Source organism: Astyanax mexicanus, chromosome 24 (genome assembly GCF_023375975.1).
Source record: "Astyanax mexicanus isolate ESR-SI-001 chromosome 24, AstMex3_surface, whole genome shotgun sequence".
NCBI lineage: Eukaryota > Metazoa > Chordata > Actinopteri > Characiformes > Acestrorhamphidae > Astyanax > Astyanax mexicanus.
The window spans coordinates 31,423,121-31,441,732 of record NC_064431.1 but is presented as its reverse complement, the minus strand read 5'-3'; the positions used below and the strand labels follow the sequence as shown (position 1 = coordinate 31,441,732).

At 40.7% G+C, this 18,612-nt stretch overlaps 1 protein-coding gene across 5 annotated transcripts in view; it reads right to left on the bottom strand.

The window, feature by feature from the left end:
* The window catches only part of LOC103031018 (rootletin), a 41,105-nt gene that overhangs the window by 19,932 nt on the left and 2,561 nt on the right, over positions 1 to 18,612 (bottom strand). For 2 of the 5 annotated variants that reach the window (XM_049471475.1, XM_049471477.1), the window contains exons 1-18: positions 16,555 to 16,799; positions 14,278 to 14,404; positions 13,321 to 13,463; positions 9,593 to 9,784; positions 8,653 to 8,736; positions 8,233 to 8,327; positions 7,603 to 7,768; positions 6,984 to 7,090; positions 5,939 to 6,166; positions 5,586 to 5,676; positions 5,213 to 5,299; positions 4,192 to 4,398; positions 3,034 to 3,233; positions 2,465 to 2,647; positions 1,503 to 1,647; positions 1,138 to 1,284; positions 469 to 699; positions 93 to 286 (exon numbers count right to left, since the gene is read on the bottom strand). In XM_049471475.1, coding sequence (XP_049327432.1) covers positions 93 to 286; positions 469 to 699; positions 1,138 to 1,284; positions 1,503 to 1,647; positions 2,465 to 2,647; positions 3,034 to 3,233; positions 4,192 to 4,398; positions 5,213 to 5,299; positions 5,586 to 5,676; positions 5,939 to 6,166; positions 6,984 to 7,090; positions 7,603 to 7,768; positions 8,233 to 8,327; positions 8,653 to 8,736; positions 9,593 to 9,784; positions 13,321 to 13,463; positions 14,278 to 14,404; positions 16,555 to 16,608 — 2,681 coding nt within the window. In that variant the 5' untranslated portion in view covers positions 16,609 to 16,799. Of the gene's footprint in view, positions 1 to 92; positions 287 to 468; positions 700 to 1,137; positions 1,285 to 1,502; positions 1,648 to 2,464; positions 2,648 to 3,033; positions 3,234 to 4,191; positions 4,399 to 5,212; positions 5,300 to 5,585; positions 5,677 to 5,938; positions 6,167 to 6,983; positions 7,091 to 7,602; positions 7,769 to 8,232; positions 8,328 to 8,652; positions 8,737 to 9,592; positions 9,785 to 13,320; positions 13,464 to 14,277; positions 14,405 to 16,554; positions 16,800 to 18,612 lie in introns of those variants that run through there. The other 3 variants (XM_049471476.1, XM_049471478.1, XM_049471479.1) reach the window with 3 other exon arrangements.

Below are 18,612 nucleotides of genomic sequence, written 5' to 3'. Positions count from 1 at the left end.
GACACGCCCTAAATCAAGCTGCACAGTGCACAGTTCACAACTAGCCTATAGATCACTAAAATAATCCCCTCTGTTTCTCTCTCTGTGTGTACCTGAGTGCAGTCAGCTCTTCAGTCAGTGCGGCGTTTTCTCTCTCAGATGCTGTTAGCTGGACCACAAGCCCCGCCCTCTCCCTGGCAAGCTCCGCCCTGCTTCGCCCCGCCTCCTCCAGAGCCACACCCTGTCGCTCCCCTTCACCACGGACCATGCCGAGCTCCGCCCCCAGGGAGCTCACCTCACCACACAGCTGTAGAATAAAAACAAACACAGGCAAACAGAGAGATAAAATAAGATAAAATAAGGTTAATTGTTTATTAATCCCACATCAGTGCAGAAAATCTATAAATATTGTATAATTATCTATACTATTTTAATCTGCACACTTCAGTAGCCCCTCACACTGTTTCTATTATATTTATATGGACTCACCTGTGTGACTTTTTCCTGTAGTTTCTGCCTGTCAGCTTTGATCATCTGAAGCTCCGCCTCCAGCCCCGCCCTCAGCAGCTCAGACTCCTGCAGCTGTTGGTGCAGAGCGAGGCGGGCGGTGTCCAGCTCCAGGCGGTCCTGCTCCAGACGCACCAGCTCGTCTCTGATGGTCAGTTTCTCCTGCTCCGCCTCTCTCCGCTGGGTCAGCAGGACACTCTTCTCCTCCTCCAGCTGAACGAACACAGACACAATATTAACATAAAAGCCCTGTCATATGAGGCAACACAGAAGGCTGCAGGATGTCCTGTACATACAGTATTACTTGAGCTGTTGGTGTCCCTCGTATTACTACTAGAGGTGACTGACTGTCATACTGTACAAGATACCCCCCTAGATCATCATATCAGAAGCTCTCTGTTGCGCTCGGTGTGACTTTAGTTTCCACCCTCCTTATAAGGGCATTTTTTTCCCAGCCATTTCCCAATTCACTAGCAGGGGCAGCGGTAGTGTATTAGATCACGACCCTGACAGCATGGGTTTGATTGTTTATTTAATTTTTTTTTCTTTCTTCTTGAGTTTACCTACTTTGAATTCAACCGTTCTGCAATGCGGTTCAACAACCCTCTGGGCTGGAGAGCTACTAGTCTGTAGCTGAGGTGTGTGTGTTACCTGTATGATGATGCTGTTCAAGTCAGATTTGTCCTGGGCCAGGCTTTCGTTCATGCCGCCCATTTTAGCCAAGGAATCCCTCAGTGCAGCTTCCTCAGAGTGCAGCTTCGCTACCAGCACTGTTAACTCAGCATTACTGGACTCTGCCTACATATAAAATACACACACGTCAAGATAGTATAACAATTTTAAAGTAAAAGAAACGTTTTTAATGGTCCCTAGTTACTGGCACCAAGACTGTATTCTAGTTAGAGGCATTTTAAAGGGTTTGTAACAGGCATTTCAGATATTATACATGTGTGTGTGTGTATATGTGAGTATATGCATGTGTTATATGTATAATAAAATAATTAAATAATCCATACTCTGCTCAGAGCATCAGTGAGCTGGTTCTTCTCCGCCTCCAGCAGCTGCTTCTCTATCTCCCCCTGCTGGAGCGCCTCCTTCACTGCAGCCAGTTCAGAGCGCTGAGAGCTTCCACGAGTCTCACTCTGACTCCACTGAGTCTGACTGTACACACACACACACACACACATACAAACACACACATACACACACAATAAATACATCTAAATAAATAGTAAATATGAAATGAATGAAACCACACATACATAGCAACTTTCTAGATACCCAATTACGCTTTACAACCACGTTTAACATACAACCATTTTCACTCACCACTCATCCAGACACTCTCAACCGAAACCTGTTTTTTTGGGTGAGTAAAGAGCTTCCATTTATTAATAGTGAGCTTAGATTCTCTAATTTCTCCAGCACTAAGGTTGGAACATTAGCATTAACGCTAGCGCTTAGAGAGGTTAGCCGATAATGCTAGTGCTGCTCCAGCAGTTATAGCCGGAGTTAGCAGCAGGCTACAGGCCTATAATACTCATCTATGAACGTCGAAAGAGCTAGCACTTAGCGGCTAATGCTAACGCTGCTCCAGCAGTGCTAGCTGGGGTTAGAAACAGGGCTACAGGCTGATAATACTCTTTTTGGGAAATAAAAGGATTTTAAGTGCGCCTTATAGTGCGAAAAAAAACAATAATTATGTTTATTATTTTTAGGAAATGTACTTATTTTTTACAAGCTGTCCACGATTCCCAGAACGTGTCCGTGACACACTTTTCTGTGACACACTTTTCCGTGACACACTTTTTCACTGAACTTTGGGTCAGAGAATGAATGAATTTTAATCCACTGTATGTCCTGTACATACTGCAGTATCGACATTAATATAACTTCCATATTTGGTCTGAAATTGGTAGAAAACACTGTGTGTGTGTTTCTGGGTGTATATATATATATGTGTGTGTGTGAGACTCACACTCTCAGGGTCTCAGCTTTGGCGCGCTCTCTCTCTTGCACGGCCGCCTCTCTCTCCTCTCTCTCGTGGTCTCTCTCTCTCTGTGCAGACGCTGCAGCCTGCTGAAGCCTCTCACACTCCAGCTGCAGCAGCTCTGCTCTCGTCTGCGCAGCCTGAGCCGCCTTCTGCAGCCCGTCCCTCTCACTGCAGCCGAGAGAGAGATCGGTACAGCATCAGTGTCATTACTGCACCTGTATCTGTGTGGGTTTATTTACAGATATACTGCTGATTTTTATACTGTATTCAGCTCCATCATTCCTGGGGACACAGTTCCTATTCTATTGGCAGTACTTTCTTTACAATGACTAGCATATAATACAAGCTAGCATATGTGTGCATTTGCACATCTGTGTCAGCAGTGGGTGCAGTATAAAGTGGTTGAATGCATTCATCAGCAGGGGTGTCCGCAAACATTTGGACACACAGTGTAAATTCTTAAACACATAAATATGCATGCATCTGATTGGTTGCCATACTACTTTGTAGTCTGGGCTAAAACACTCTGTATAACTTCAGTGCAGGTGTGCTACCTGTTGATTTTCTCTCTTTCCTGACGCATCCTGTCTCTCTCTTTCACAGCTGTCTCTCTCTCTCTCTGAGCATCGTCCCGCTCCCCCTGCATCGCCTGCACCCGTAGCTCCGCCTCCCGCCTCCCAGACTCCGCCTCTGCCAGTTGTTTGCGCAGCTGCTGCAGAGAGGACTGCGCAGACTGCAGACGACCTCTGACCTCCTGCGGATGGACAAACAGACAGATAAATAAACCCAAGAGTTCTGTATCAGGTTATTAAAAAAAGATTGAATCCTGCTTTTCCTCCTGTAGTCCTATTCTACTGGCAATACTTCTCATCGGGAAATAGACAAGCTGTGGGCCCTATATTACACCCTGCACAAGGTTCGTCCTGATGCTCATTGCTATCTTACACCCTGCCAACAGTTTGAGTCGTTTAAATAGCAACAGCGCTTCTGAATATATCTACACTGATGGGCGTGGTGGTCTGGAAGTGAGATGTGTTCAGGTACATTTCTGGAATATTGCTATCTTGGCAACGCAAAACACAGGTGCTCTGTGTCCACTGACTGAATACAACCTATACAGACGTCAACAGTCAGACGTTTATTGCTACCTTGGCAACACATGCAACACCGTACACTTAATGCATATAGACCCCCGCTTATTACACCCACATAAACATGCGGTAGTGCACAAACCCAACTTTTACATTAACAATAACCAGAATACAAAATAGCTTCTGGCGCATCTTCACATTTGTGAACGAGCAGGTCAGTTTCCTCTGCTGAGAAGCGTTGGACAGGTCCAGGTAGCTGCGCCGGTAAAATAGCAATCCACCCAAGTCAGAGCTCAAGTGGCTCTTAAAGGTAATGATGAGCAAAAGACACTCTTATTGGTTTATTTCACATTACGCCCAAAACTAACCACACCCATGATTAATTAAGAGATGTAGTACATGCCTTTTGCACGTTTTGAGCTGCGCAAGATGTACTTTTCCCGCCGTTACGATAGCGAAGACACACTGACACTCTCTAAATCAGGCTGCACGGTGCACACAGTTGATGGCTGAACTATAGATCATTAAAATAGGGTCCCTAGGTCTGTAATAATGTAGTAATTGTAAGTATTGCATATTAAAGAGTTTGAGAGTGTATATATACACATATACTGTATATACCTGTAGCTGGAGCTGTCTGCTGGTCACCATGGAGCGCAGGGCGGAGAGGCTGGACTCTGGGAGCGGGGGGACGGAGGGTTTTCGGGGGGACGAGGGGCGCTGGGGGGAGGGGGAGCGGAGGAAGGGTAATAGAGATAATGAGCTGTTCTCTGAATCCCCCTCCATCGTGGACGATAACACCCCAGAGTCTGAGTCAGATAACATCGCCTGAATCACAGAGAGAGAAAGACAGGGTTCTTGCTCCATTTTGAAAGTCAAATTTAATGATTTTTAAGACTTTTTAAGACAATAAATATAATTTAAGACCCAAATATAGTCAAGTAGAAAACTAAATTATTGTATTGAAAAATAAAACTTAACGTTTCCTATTTCTCATCAGTTTTCTTTTTTAATTTTGTTCTATTGTGATGCAAAACATGTTAGCATGTTCGTTAGCTCACCGCTAACAATAGTACGTTAGCTAGCTCGCCGCTAATGTTAACTCCACTAATCTTAGTTCTCTCTCCGTTAACGTTAGTTAGCTCTACGCTAATGTTAGCTAGCTCTACGCTAACCTTAGTGCTCTTCCCAGTAACGTTAGCTAGCTCACCGCTAATGTTAGCTAGCTCTCCGCTAACATTAGTTCTATCCCTGGTAACTCGCCACTAATGTTAGTATGTGTTTTCCCACTGGCATTAAATGCACCATCTAAAAATGCAATACCTACAGCAAATTTACAGTAAATTTAAGACAATTTAAGACCTTAAAAATCTAAATTTTAATTTAAGACATTTTAAGGCTTTTTAAGAACCCGCGGGAACCCTGAGAGGGAGAAGATGACAATCAGATGACTGTCAATAACACTAAATAAATAATAATATACAGCTGATTTAAGTGTTTGTAAAAGTATTGATAGGTGAAAAACGGGTGCTACAGTGTGGCAGGTGGTTGCTGTGGTACCCCATTTGCAATGGCACAACCATAATTAATAATTTTAAAATCAAATATACAAACATTAATCAAATTAAAAAGTGTGAGTCACCTGAGCGATGTCCCTCAGTGTGTCCAGCAGAGTTTCAGTGTGAGCTCTCAGTGACATGAGCTCTGACTCTTCATCTCCACTCTGCTCCTGAACACACACACACACACACACACACACTGTGTAAAATAGCCACACAGTTTTCTACTGACATCACATGTAGCGGATGAGCCAAGACAACTATAAAGTCCAAATTTAGCTCATTTATATTACACTTCTAATGTACCTGATAAATAATACAATATTTTTTATTCTGTAGTATATCACAATATAGATTCATGCAAATTCAGAACCAATCAAAAGTTTGGATACAGCTCCTTGTAAATGTAATACTGAAGACTATATTAAAGCTAAACAGGATTTAAACTGTTCTCACCTCCAGTTTCCTGGTGAGCGATGCCACCTCATACTCTCTCTCCTCTTTTCGAGCCTTCAGTCTCTCCACCTCCCGTACAGCCTCCGCCAGCCTGTGCAGCACACACACACACACACATATACACACACACACACACACACACACACACATATATATATATATATAAATGTATATGTATAAGTCGTTGAATGTGGAATATGGAGCTAGAGTTTCTTTAACAATGAAGACCAGAGCCAGTCGGTTTTAAAACAGCTTCTCCTCCCAAACTGCCAGATATATTTCTGTGATTAATACAACTATATATTTTAAAGCACTAATATTAATATATGTGTATAATCCGCTGCAGTATTGACCTGTTATTGAGTTCAGCTCTCTCAGAGTCGCTCCTGGCCTGCAGGTTCATCATCTCCGTCACTCTCTCTCTGAGCTGCTGTTCCAGAGCGGTCCTCTGCGCCGCCTCGCGCTCCAGAACCAGCGCCGAGCCGTCCTCACGACTGCGCACCGCTACACACACCCCCACACACTGCAGCTGCACTGTCTGAGACACCTGAGACATCTCGTTACGCATGTGAGACAGGTCCCTGAGAGAGACAGACAGAGATAAACAGAGGTTTCAATCTGGCTGCTAATTCAGTTTTTCATGTTTCTACCTAAAAGTGAGTCAGAGAGCATCAAAAATCACATACTAGTCTATTAAAGATTCCCCTTTTTTGCGGATTATAAGGCGCATTTAATGCATCGCCATGCTTTCCTTTTTAGTCAGCAGGTTTTGTTGCTGGGTGGCGAGATCTGTAAAGCTAAGCTTGATTAAGTTAAGTAAAGAAGACAGTAATTTCTAAAAAATAAACATTTCAGAAGTTTCAGAGTTATACAAGTCAAAAGAATGCTGGATATTTATCTACACAGATTTATCTCCTGAAAACTGTTTATTTGGGTAAGTAAACTGCTTTTGTTCATTTACAGTAAGCTTAGATTTCCAGATTTCCACTAAAGCTGGAGCTTTAGCATTAGCAACTATTATCAGGTAATGCTAATGCTGCTCCAGCAGTGCTAGCCGGGGTTAGCAGCAGGCTACAGGCCGATAATATTCACCTCTGAACAGGGAAAGAGCTAGCGCTTAGCACGGTTAGCAGCTAATGCTAATACTGCTGAAGAACTAAACTGAAACTCCTGTATAACTCTGTACTTCAGCAGAGTGGCTGACAATTTTTGGGGAAATTGAAGATTTTTTTAAGTGCACCTTATAATGCAAAAATATGGTACTGATTATGGTCCTCAGGGTTTTTGACCGAAGCTCATCATTATGAGTTGTTTTAAACCAAAGTTGAAAAGTAAGTAAAATTTAAAATGCAATGAATTTTAGTGCAAACAAGAATGTGAACATTTGCTGCCTCCAACCTCTCGGTGGCGCTCTTCAGCTCACACACACTCCTGCGGAAGCCCACGACCTGCCGCCACAGAGCCAGCAGACGGCTGTGCTCACTGCTGAAGTAGTTATGGAAGGACTGCAGAGGAAACAGATGAAGAAGGAAATGATCAGTAACTGAGTGGGATAAACATACAATTATTAAACAGTAGAAAAATACACATGCACAAAAGTACTGGGACAACTTTTGTTGGAGTTACTGTCTCTGCTGTCTCTATTTTTCAAATTTTGGAGCACTGCTGTGAGGATTTGATTGCATTCAGCAAAATGAGAATTAGTGTTTTATGGAGCTCCATCATTTCAGGGAACACATTGTTGTGTGTTCCCTTCACGCTTCTCAGGCAGCAGCAGCCTGTCACTCACACAGACACAGAGACAGCACTCTGTATCTACTTCTTGTGTCGAGAATCAAAACATTGCAACATGACGTGTTTGATTTGATTGCCTTAAGTGACATCATACATCCTGCGATTTGACTATTGTGCATGCTCACATCGCGATGACGATGCTTAAACTATGTATTGTGCAGCCCTACTCCACATAGTCCTATTCTATTGGCAGCGCTTCTCTGAGATCTATCTGTGGCCCCACCTCCTCCTCTCTCCTCCAGTCAGCTTCCCTCTGCTCCAGCTCCTCCCTCGCTTTGGTCCAATCAGCAGTGAGCCTGCGTATGTCCTGGCTCAGCGCCTCATTGGCCAGACTGGCCTGTTCCAACTGTTCACGCAGCATTGCGTTCACCGCTGACAGACTGCTGCTTCTGCTCACACACACACACACACACACACACACTTTGAGTTTCGCTTAAATGCATCTCAGACCACCTTCTGAAGTAGATGTGTTTGAGTTATTAGTTTTAAGTGGTGTGACTCAGACCATCTCCTGAAGTGGTTTGAGTGATGAGATTTGTATCGGTTTAAGTGTGTCTCAGTTCAGCTAATGTAATGGTTTAAGTGATTGGATTCGTATCAGTTTTAAGTGTGTCTCAGACCACCTCCTGAAGTAATTTGAGTTATAGGATTTGTATCTGTTTTAAGTGTGTCTCAGATCAACTAATGTAATGGTTTAAATGATTGAATTTGTATCTATCTTAAGTGTGTCTCAGCCCACCTCCTGAAGTAGAGATTTTCGAGTTATAGAATTTGTATCTGTCTTAAGTGTGTCTCAGAACAGCTAATATTGGAACAAGCTGCAAAAAAGCTGTGTTTGTGAGACAGAACTAACCTCTGCTGTTCCTCCTCGAGACGAATAAGAGCTGTCTCCAGTTCACTGCTGGGCTCGTCCTCCTCACGCCGCTGACCATTACTGGACATGTCTCCCTGTAAAACGTGTATGTGTGAGAATAGTGTGGAGGAAATCATTATTTCCTCCCCAAAAAGGAACACAGCCCTGCTCATCTTATCACATGATAAGCCAGAAGAAGTTTATTGCATGAATGTTCTGTGGAGAGAAAGTTCCGGAACAGATGATTTAGGTGAAAATTAAAATGCTTTTTTTAGTGCTTTCTAATATCAGTTAATATGAACTGTTAAACATGGGGGTGGGAGTATCATGGACTGAGGTTCCTTGGCTGCCTCTGGTTCAAGGTGGCCTGTCATTAATGATGCATCTATGAATTCTGGCTGGATATCTGAGGTTACTCACACTCAGTCTGTTCTGGTCCATATCAGACGACCTCTCCAACAGAGACTGCTCCAAATCACTGCACTTCTTCTTATACTGGAGAACCTGCACACACACACACACATACACAAACATCAGAAATGAGAAAAAAAAAAAACATTACAGAAAACAGAGTGTGACTAAAGCTTGTCCAGGCATAAGTTGACAATGCACACACTACATGGACAAAATTAATGTATAGTTTCTTCTGTAATCAATTAAGCTATTAAAAAGCATCTATCCTGTTTTTTTTGGAGTAACTGCCTTTACTGTAAAGAGAACTAGATACTTAACTTAAACAGCTCTGTAAAAAATAAAGAGATCATTTCAGTTTCTGAATCAGTTTCTCTGATTTTGCTATTTATAGGTTTATGTTTGAGTAAAATGAACATTGTTGTTTTATTCTATAAACTACAGACAACATTTCTCCCAAATTCCAAATAAAAATATTCTCATTTAGAGCATTTATTTACAGAAAATGAAAAATGGCTGAAATAACAAAAAAAAAGATGCAGAGCTTTCAGACCTCAAATAATGCAAAGAAAACAACTTCATATTCATAAATTTTTAAGAGTAACCCTGGTTTTTAATCACAGTTTTTTTTTCATGCATCTCGGCATCATGTTCTCCTCCACCAGTCTTACACACTGCTTTTGGATAACTTTATGCTGCTTTACTCCTGGTGCAAAAATTCAAGCAGTTCAGTTTGGTGGTTTGATGGATTGATCATCCATCTTCCTCTTGATTATATTCCAGAGGTTTTAATGAAGATTACACATTACGTTGTGTTTAATCTGATTATTTATAAATTGCATTAAATGCTTTAGTGCATTTATTTTCTGGTCCACTAGAGGGAGCAGTTTCTCTGTTGGTGAGAGTGAGGTTTCTGATGTTGGAGATGTTTAATAAACGTTTGAAAGACCTTGGCCTGGAGCTTCTGGACGAGCTGGGCTTGTCTCTGCTGTCCCTCCTGGTAGGCGGTGAGTTTGCGTTTGTAGGCCGCTTGCTCCTCCTCCAGGCGGCGCCGCAGATCCACGTTCTGCTGGGCGAGACTCCGCGACTCTGCACAGTCCCTGTCCCCATCACCCGTCTCCAACCGCAGGGCCTGCTCCAACTGTCAACACACACACACACACACCATGTATATTTACATATACCCACACTAAGCATCCACTTCATGATGCACACCTATTTTGTAACTGCACACTCTTACAGTGGTCTTGCTGATCTTATGGTAGTCTTATGGCAGTCTTATTGTGGTCTTATATGTTATTATAGTGGTGTTATAGTAGTCTTATAGTGGTCTTATGGTTTAATGGTGGTCTTATGGTTGTCTTATGGTAGTCTTGCAAGTCTTATGCTGGTCTTATGAAGGTCTACCTGTTCTTACAGTGGTCTTATGGTGGTATTGCTGGACTTGGTGATCTTTGTTAGTCTTATGGTGGTCTTGGGTGTCTTATGCTGGTCTTATGGTGGTCTTACTGGTCTTGCTTGTCATATGGTGGTTTTAATGGTCTTATGGTTGTCTTGGTGGTCTAATTTTGGTCTTATGGTAGTCTTGCTTGTCTCATGAGGGTCTTACAGTGGTCTTATAGTGGTCTTATAGTAGTCTTATAATGGTCTTATAGTAGTCTTATATGGTATTATAGTGGTCCTATGGTAGTCTTATAGTGGTCTTATGGTGGTCTTGTTAGTCTTATGCTGGTCTTATTGTGGTCTTGCTGGTCTTATGGTAGTCTTATGGTAGTCTTATGTGATCTTGCTAGTCTTATGCTAGTGGTATGATGGTCTTATGGTGTTCTTATGGTTGTCTTGCTGTTCTTATGCTGGTCTTATGGTGGTCATATGATGGTCTTGCTGGTCTTATGGTGGTCTTATGGTGGTCATATGGTGGTCGTTCTCCACTGATGAATGATAAACTACTAATACAGGAGTTGTGGTCTGTGACCTTACAACTGCACCGCCTCTACGGAAGGTGTTTCTGATAAAGTGGCCACAGCGAGTGTAGATACAAAAAAAGTGGGCAAAATAAAAAAAAAAGTAAATTTATCATTGCTGTCATGTAAAAATCTTGTATATTCAGAAAACATCTAGGCTAAACATCTAAACTTTTGATGAAAGTCAATGTTAAAAGTTTTTTTAGGACTTTTTTAGGAGCATTTCTATTGGCCAGCTCATCTTGGAATTATCTCAAAAAGCCATAAACGTCAAACATGGAGATACAAGTTTTTGTAATTTTCACTAAACTAATATAGATAAAGCCATCATTACTAATTTACTGCCCCCTATACAGTGTACTGTATAACAATAGGGGAATAGTAAAGGGTTAAGAGGAGCATTCTGGAACCATATCCATGGAGACCCCACCACCAATGATAACATCCCGTCTCCATAGGAAACGCTCAGGACCCCAACTGAGGACCCCAACTGAAGACCTGAATCTCCTGCTGTATATCTGGTTACTTTAAGCTCTGTCTCATCATAATATTGTAGTTTACTACTATTTTACACACTGACTGAAATATAAGAGCTGTACAGGACTAGTATAGTAACAATAAGCTGATCTAACTTAGCCTTAGCATTTGTTTATCAAAAGACTGGCTGCCTGTCTCTGTGTAAATTCCTTCACAATGTGATTTAAGAAAAAAAAAGAGTTTCTTTGATTTTACTAAATTGAAAACCTCTGTAATATAATTAAGAGGAAGATGGATGATCACAAACCATCAAACCAAACTGAAGTGTTTGAATTTTTGCATCAGGAGTAAAGCAGCATAAAGTTATCCAAAAGCAGTGTGTAAGACTGGTGGAGGAGGAGAACATGATGCCAAGATGCATGAAAAAATTCCACCAAATATTGATTTCTGAACTCTTAAAACTTTATGAATATGATCTTGTTTTCTCTGCATTATTTAAGGTCTGAAAGCTCTGCATTTTTTTTGTTATTTCAGCCATTTCTCATTTTCTGTAAATAAATGCTCTAAATGAGAATACTTTTATTTGTAATTTGGGAGAAATGTTGTCTGTAGTTTATAGAATAAAACAACAATGTTCATTTTACTCAAATATAAACCTATAAATAGCTAAATCAGAGAAACTGATTCAGAAACTGAAGTGCTCTCTTCATTTTTTCCAGAGCTGTATATTATTAGAAGAGCACTACTGAGATAAATGTGTAATGTAAGTAGCAGTGCTAAGGTAAAAGTATTACGCTTTGTGTTATGTCTGCTGGGATGTAAATAAAGTTACTGTGTATATTACACATATTGATTGTAATTTTAAAAAGCAAGAAAAAACACATTTAGGTTATTTAATTAATTGAATGGTGAAAAATATGTTAAAATATATGAAAACGCACCAAAAAAGCGTTCAGTATTTGGTATTCTACATTGGTTCAGTTTTGGTATTAATTAAAAGTATTAATTCTAATGCTATTATAAAAGGGCTTTACAAACTTTTGCATTGGACTTCATACACACACACACACACACACACACACACACACACGTAGCATAAAACTGATCCCAGAACAGTGCCACACGTCCACGTAAGGACCCTATTAAACACTAACTGCCCCCCAAAACCCCCCCAACCTGTTTACAGTCTCCAAGGGTTACAAACGCCATGGCAACGTGCCACTCCACTTCATTCCACTCCACATCGCCAAGGAGATCACCCCCCCATTCACATACACACACTCACACACACACACACACCCCGACACAAAGAAACCCCCCGAATGGGAAAATGAGCTGAGATGATCTGTATTCGTACAGAGGATTTAACACACCTCTGAATCCAGAGCAGAACCACCAATAATCCATAAACATAAAACATCACATCACACATCACAGCAGCCAATCGGTGATGTCACGACATTCCATCCTGTTGTATTATTAATAAAGACTGGATGTTGATTTATCTCTGAGAGACAAAACAAAACAGACCCTCACTATATTGCTTTTACAGGCAGCTAGAACTGATCATAATGAATTTTCTGATTTTTCGTTAAAATTCCAAAAGAAAAAATGTGAAAATCAAAAGAAAACAATAGGAAACACTCAGGACCTCAAGTGAGGACCTCAATCTCCTGCTGTATATCTGGTTAGTTTAAGCCTATTCTTAAAAACGTTAAACGCTCAGCATATACATGGGGCGTGGCCAGCAACAGATATTTTACATAAAGGTGTCAGAGCCCTTAAACGGCTCATTCTGAAATGGACTGAAATTAGTAAGAATAGAGATGGTTATATCTTTATATTTATGTGAGAGTGATTTTAGTGTAAATATATATATTATATGTATATATATATATATAATATGTCCCCTTTAAGACGTCTGTCTGAAGTGTTATTTTTTTAAGTATCAGATGGGACACTGATAAACACAAATTTATATGCAAATTTACCTGTAGCTGTTCAGTGTCCAGATATTTTAAACCGACTCCAAATGTCAGACTACATTTTAAGTCCCATGGTTTGAATTTAATTTAAAAAATTTGAACTTTATGTGGTTCCTGGCTGCAAAAAAACAGATCCAGGAGAAGGGCTGGAGGCTGGTCGTAAATGAACAAGTGTAGACAGAAAGAGATTTATACAGTTATACAGAAGTTCAGAGCTTCTGCTGAGATCTACAGCCGGACTGTGCGCTCACCCTCTCACTGATGGCGCTGTATTTGATGGCGAGCTCATCGCGGTCTGCGCGACTGTGAGCCAGCAGGTCCTCCAGACGCCCGAGTTCACCCTGCAGAACCCGGTTCTCCTCCTGCAGAGACAGAACCGACGACATACTGCCCCCTGAAACAGAGAGAGAGAGAGAGAGAGAGACTTTTAAATGGTATTTAGTTGCAAGTTCACATTAACATCAGTACAAACACAAGGCTTGGCTATCACCAGTAATTTACAGAATCTACTTGATTCTGATTCATTTGATTTCAGATTTGATACAATATCGATTAGTTTAGCTACAATTTTTTGTTCATATATGAAAGAGATTTTAAGAGAACTAAAGTTGTAATTGTACTATTATTAAATATATTATTGTTTACATGAAGAACGAACCCAAAACAGTAACATTAGGTTTTTATTATTATTATTATTATTATTATTATACATTTTCATAACACAACGTAATGTAATTTAAATATAGACTAAACACAACACAACTTCTACACAACTTCAGAAGAAAAGAGCTTATAAAAAGGCTTTGTATTTATTATTAAACAAAAGTTTGGATTAATTTTATTTTGCTCTGAATGTAACTGCCACCACATTTAAGGTGAAAAGGAAAACCCAGGGAAAATGCTAACTTCTTTGCTGAATGTTAGTGAAACATAAATATACTAAAAGTAAGACACATCTTGTTTAACTAGTCTAGCAGCCTATAGTAAAACTGAAGTAGAGAAAAAATAAAAAATTGTGGCCTTAAGTTAAAAAATGTTAACTTAAGCTAAGCTTCTCTATAAGTAGAGCAGCTAGTTTAAAACTGCTGGTCTATACAAGCAGCTGCTCTCTGGCTCTAATATTAATATTCGATACAGGCTGACCTACAAGAAGAACAATTTAAACTGAAATCTGTGTTTTAAACCTCAGATTTGCAGGCGTATCGTACCGCTTTCGTTCAGGTTCTTGGTGACGATCTCTCTTACTCGAGCGGGAATACAGGTGGGCGGGGCATCAGGGGAGGGGCCACGAACCGTCAACCTCTTCTCCTCTGATAACACACTCTCCTCCAGCTTCTGGAAGAAATCAGAGACATTTGGTGAGCAGGTGTAAAAAAATGCACTGGTGTGAAGAAAGCGTGTTAAGTATTGACTGATTGGTTGATTGGTTGATTGAGTAATGAGCTTATCTAATTTAATTAGCATACACAATTATAGACGCAATTAGGAGAATTAATTTCGCTGAGAGGAACCGAGACTCAAAGGAGTATTTCCTGAAGCATGAAGACCAATCACAGAGGGGGACAAAGACTGAAAAGGAGATACGTGCTTGGGTGTTTTGGGTCATTGTCCTGTTGCACAGTTGCATGCAGGTTTTTAGGAAAAATGGCGGATTTTGTTTTTCTTTAGTAACATACGACATTTCAAAGACTGTTATAAGTGTAAAAATGTATTTAAAAAAAACATTTCTAACTCTTGTTCGTCTCGCTGCCTCCTGGTGTCGCAGTGCTGTTAGCCAGCCAATCAGAGGAGCTATGTATGTTTGTATGTATGAATATTCATGAGCAAAAGCTGAAATCCAATCATTTCTCCCGTCCACTCCTCCACCGGACTAAAGCAGTGTTTTACCAGATCACCGGAGCACTTTCTTTTTTAAACAAAAAACAACACACATGGCACTCATTCACACTAGAGACACAACTAGACATTTTAAAACACTTCAAAAAATGATTAAATGAGACCTTTTAGAGACCTTAAAGAAAACCTTAAAATCAAATTAAAGAACCACTAAAAAGGAACCAAGTCTCATATAGAGGAACCCGTGGTGAAACTTGCCAGTGTTTCTGCTTTATGTGCAGTTTATTGAACGCTGATCCACATCATACTGATCCCAGAGCATCTCCTCAATAACCAGCTCTAATCTAATCACTATAATCAACACACACACACACACACACACACTCTAACACTGCTCTGAGATCAGATCCGCTGCCGTGCCAGGGACAGGTGGCAGCACAGCGAGACTGACACACACCTGCAGAGCTGTATATTTAGATCAGCACATGGACAGGCAGGATACACACACACACACACACACACACAGATATTGTTTCCATATATGTTTAATATGTTCTCTGGAACGATGGAGCTCCATCCAGCTGTCACTGAATACAACCAAATCTTCATAAAACTACCCCAAAACTAGGGCTGCACGATATTGGAAAAATTTGACATTGCAAATGTTCTTATTTCGATGATATATATCTCGATATTAAACAATGCAGTCACCAGCCCCGCCCCCCACCCGCGCGCTGTCTCGAGTCTGGACCAATCAAGAGCTCAAAACCCAAGGAAAAAAGCAAAACAACAGTAATCGGCCCTTTAATCAGGCATTTAAATGGCTTTTTAAAAGGTAAATTAAATTAAATTAAAAGCATGAATTCAGCTGTAAATGGAAATATCTGAACTGCAAAACTGTGCTGGACTCTGAGGTGCACAGCTTTCCGCTCCCCTCCCGCTTCTCAGGCAGCAGCAGCCTGTCACTCACACAGACACAGAGACAGCGCTGTGTATCTACTTCTTGTGTCGAGAATCAAAACATTGCAACATGACACATTTCATTTAATTGCCTTAAGTGACATCACACGTCCTGTGATGTGACTATTGCACATGCGCACATCGCGATCTTCTGAGGCTGGTAACTCCGATGAATTTATCCTGTACAACAGAGGAAACTCTTGCTCTTCCTTTTCTGGGACGGTCCTGATGAGTGCCAGTTTCATCGTCATCATCGTCATAATGTTTTGATGGTCTTTTTTTGCGACTGCACTTGAGGATACTTTAAAAGGTCTTGAAATTCTTCTTTTCAGATTGACTGCCACCCATTTTATTGTTAAAGTCATTTTTTCTTTATTTAGTTGAGTAGTTGTTGCTTCTCATAATCTGGATTAGAACATTACTCAAATATTCACTATTCACTGTATACCTGTAACTCTACCTCTTCACTACTTTACTTTAACTGATGCTCTCAAACACTTTATTAAGAGACAAGAAATTCAAGTAATTAACTCTTGATGAGTTCAGCACAGCTGTTAACTGAAAGCCTGAATTCCAGGTGAATGCAGAACATGTTAAAATAATAAAAACCACTGAATTTAAGATCAGAGAGTGTAGAAGGAGTCGGTCTGATGTTCTGACTGTAATGTAAGTAAATTAATCTGCTTCACCTGAATCACCGCCTCCAGCTTCCCCTCCGTACGCATGCTCTCCTCAGCGCTCATGAAGAGAAGAGTCCCCGAATAAACGCAGAACCGCAGGAACTCAAATCCTAATTATTACAACCAGTTACTGTTTAAAACACGAGCAGAGAAAAATAAAGAAATGAGGAGAAAGTGATCTGATTCAGACTGAGGAGCTGCTGCTCTTCCACAGGTGTCCCGGACAGAGACTGAGAGAGAGAGAGAGAGAGAGAGAGAGAGAGAGAGACTGAGAGAGAGAGAGGTGGTGTGTATGGGAGGGGGGGGGGATTAGAAGGATTTAACCCCCTCCCCTCCTGCACCCATGCATTCCTCGGTCTTGAGCTCCACCCCGTGTCTCACACACAATAACTACAAAACCTTGTATCTAAAAAAATCCATCACTTTCAATGAAATTCAAAGTAAAAAAAATGTTTTCCTTTCATTTCTATTGATCTATTTGTCATAAAATTATGATACAACGAAAAGAACAGCGACCAGATTCAAAATCAGAGTCGCACCACATGATGATTCTGTCTGAATTACTATGAATATTATAAGACTAATAATTATATTAGTCTGAATATTTGATCATTTTAATTATTTTAATGGGATTCCCACTTACGGATGGCTGTGGCATCACTGTTAATCAATCCTGCACTGCACACCTCACTGTAGACCTTTTTATCTATATATTTAATTCAAAATACATATATTTGACTGTTTTTATATTACATATTTTATAATATTGTTTATAATCAGTTGCAGCTGTGAACGGCTGTAGTAAATATATTCACTAGGAAGGAAATGATGTTTAGTTTTATTTAGTCACAGTTGGTGAGTGTGAACTGATTGTATGCGGAGCTCCTGTCACGCATGTGTGTATGTATACGTGTGTGTGTGTGTGTGTGAGTGTGTGTGTGTGTCAGTCTGTCCCAGCACTTTACAGCTTCCATTGTCATGACAACGGGCCTATCAACAAAAGAGTGGGGGTGTGCTCTAATAACCTCTGTGTGCTCCCCGTCTCTAACCAGACTGTTCACTGATTATGATGAGCTATATTTCCTACCTTAAAAAAATATATACAGCATGTTAATAAGTATGTTATTACCCATAACAACCAATCACATATTCTACTGCATTTACACAACAAAAATAAAAATAAAGAAAATAAAAAAATAAAAAATAAAGCCAATCAGCACTCAGTAGCCAGTCTGCCAATATGCAGTATTCAGCTGATCAGCAGTCAGTAGCCAGGTTGCCAGTTTATCAGCACTCAGTTAACTCAGTAGCTTCTTAACTCAGTAATGCTTCCCAATCCAATTAGCACTAGAATTAGAACTCTAGTAACTAGAATGCCAGTCAATTAGCTCCTAGTATTCAGAATGCCAGCCAATCAACATGCAGTAACAAGAATGCCAGCCAATTAGCTGTCAGTAGTCAGAATGCCAGCCAATCAACTCTAAGCAATGAGAATGCCAGATAATCAGCACTCAGTAGTCAGAATGCCAGCCAATTAGCTGTCAGTAGTCAGAATGCCAGCCAATCAACTCTTATCAAGGAGAAAGTCAGCCAATCAGAACTCAGTAGTAAGATTAACAGCCAATCAACACTTAGTAGTCAGAATGCCAGCCAATCAACTCTTAGCAATGAGAATGCCAAACAATCAGCTGTCAGTAGTCAGAATGACAGTTAATCAACACGAAGTAACCAGAATGCCAGCCAATCAGCTGTCAGTAGTCAGAATGCCAGCCAATCCTCTCTTAGCAATTAGAATGCCAGACAATTAGCACTCAGTAGTAAGATTAACAGCAAATCAACACTCAGTAGTCAGAATGTCAGTCAATCAGCACTTCTCTCAGTAGTCAGAATGCCAGCCAATTAGCTCTTAGCACTCAGAATTCCAGCCAATCACCACTTACTAGCCAGAATGATAGCCAATCAGCACTAAGCAGTCAGAATGTCAGTCAATCAGTACTCAGTAGTCAGAATACCAGCCAATTAGTAGTCAGTAGTCAGAATGCCAGCCAATCAACAGTCAGTAGTCAG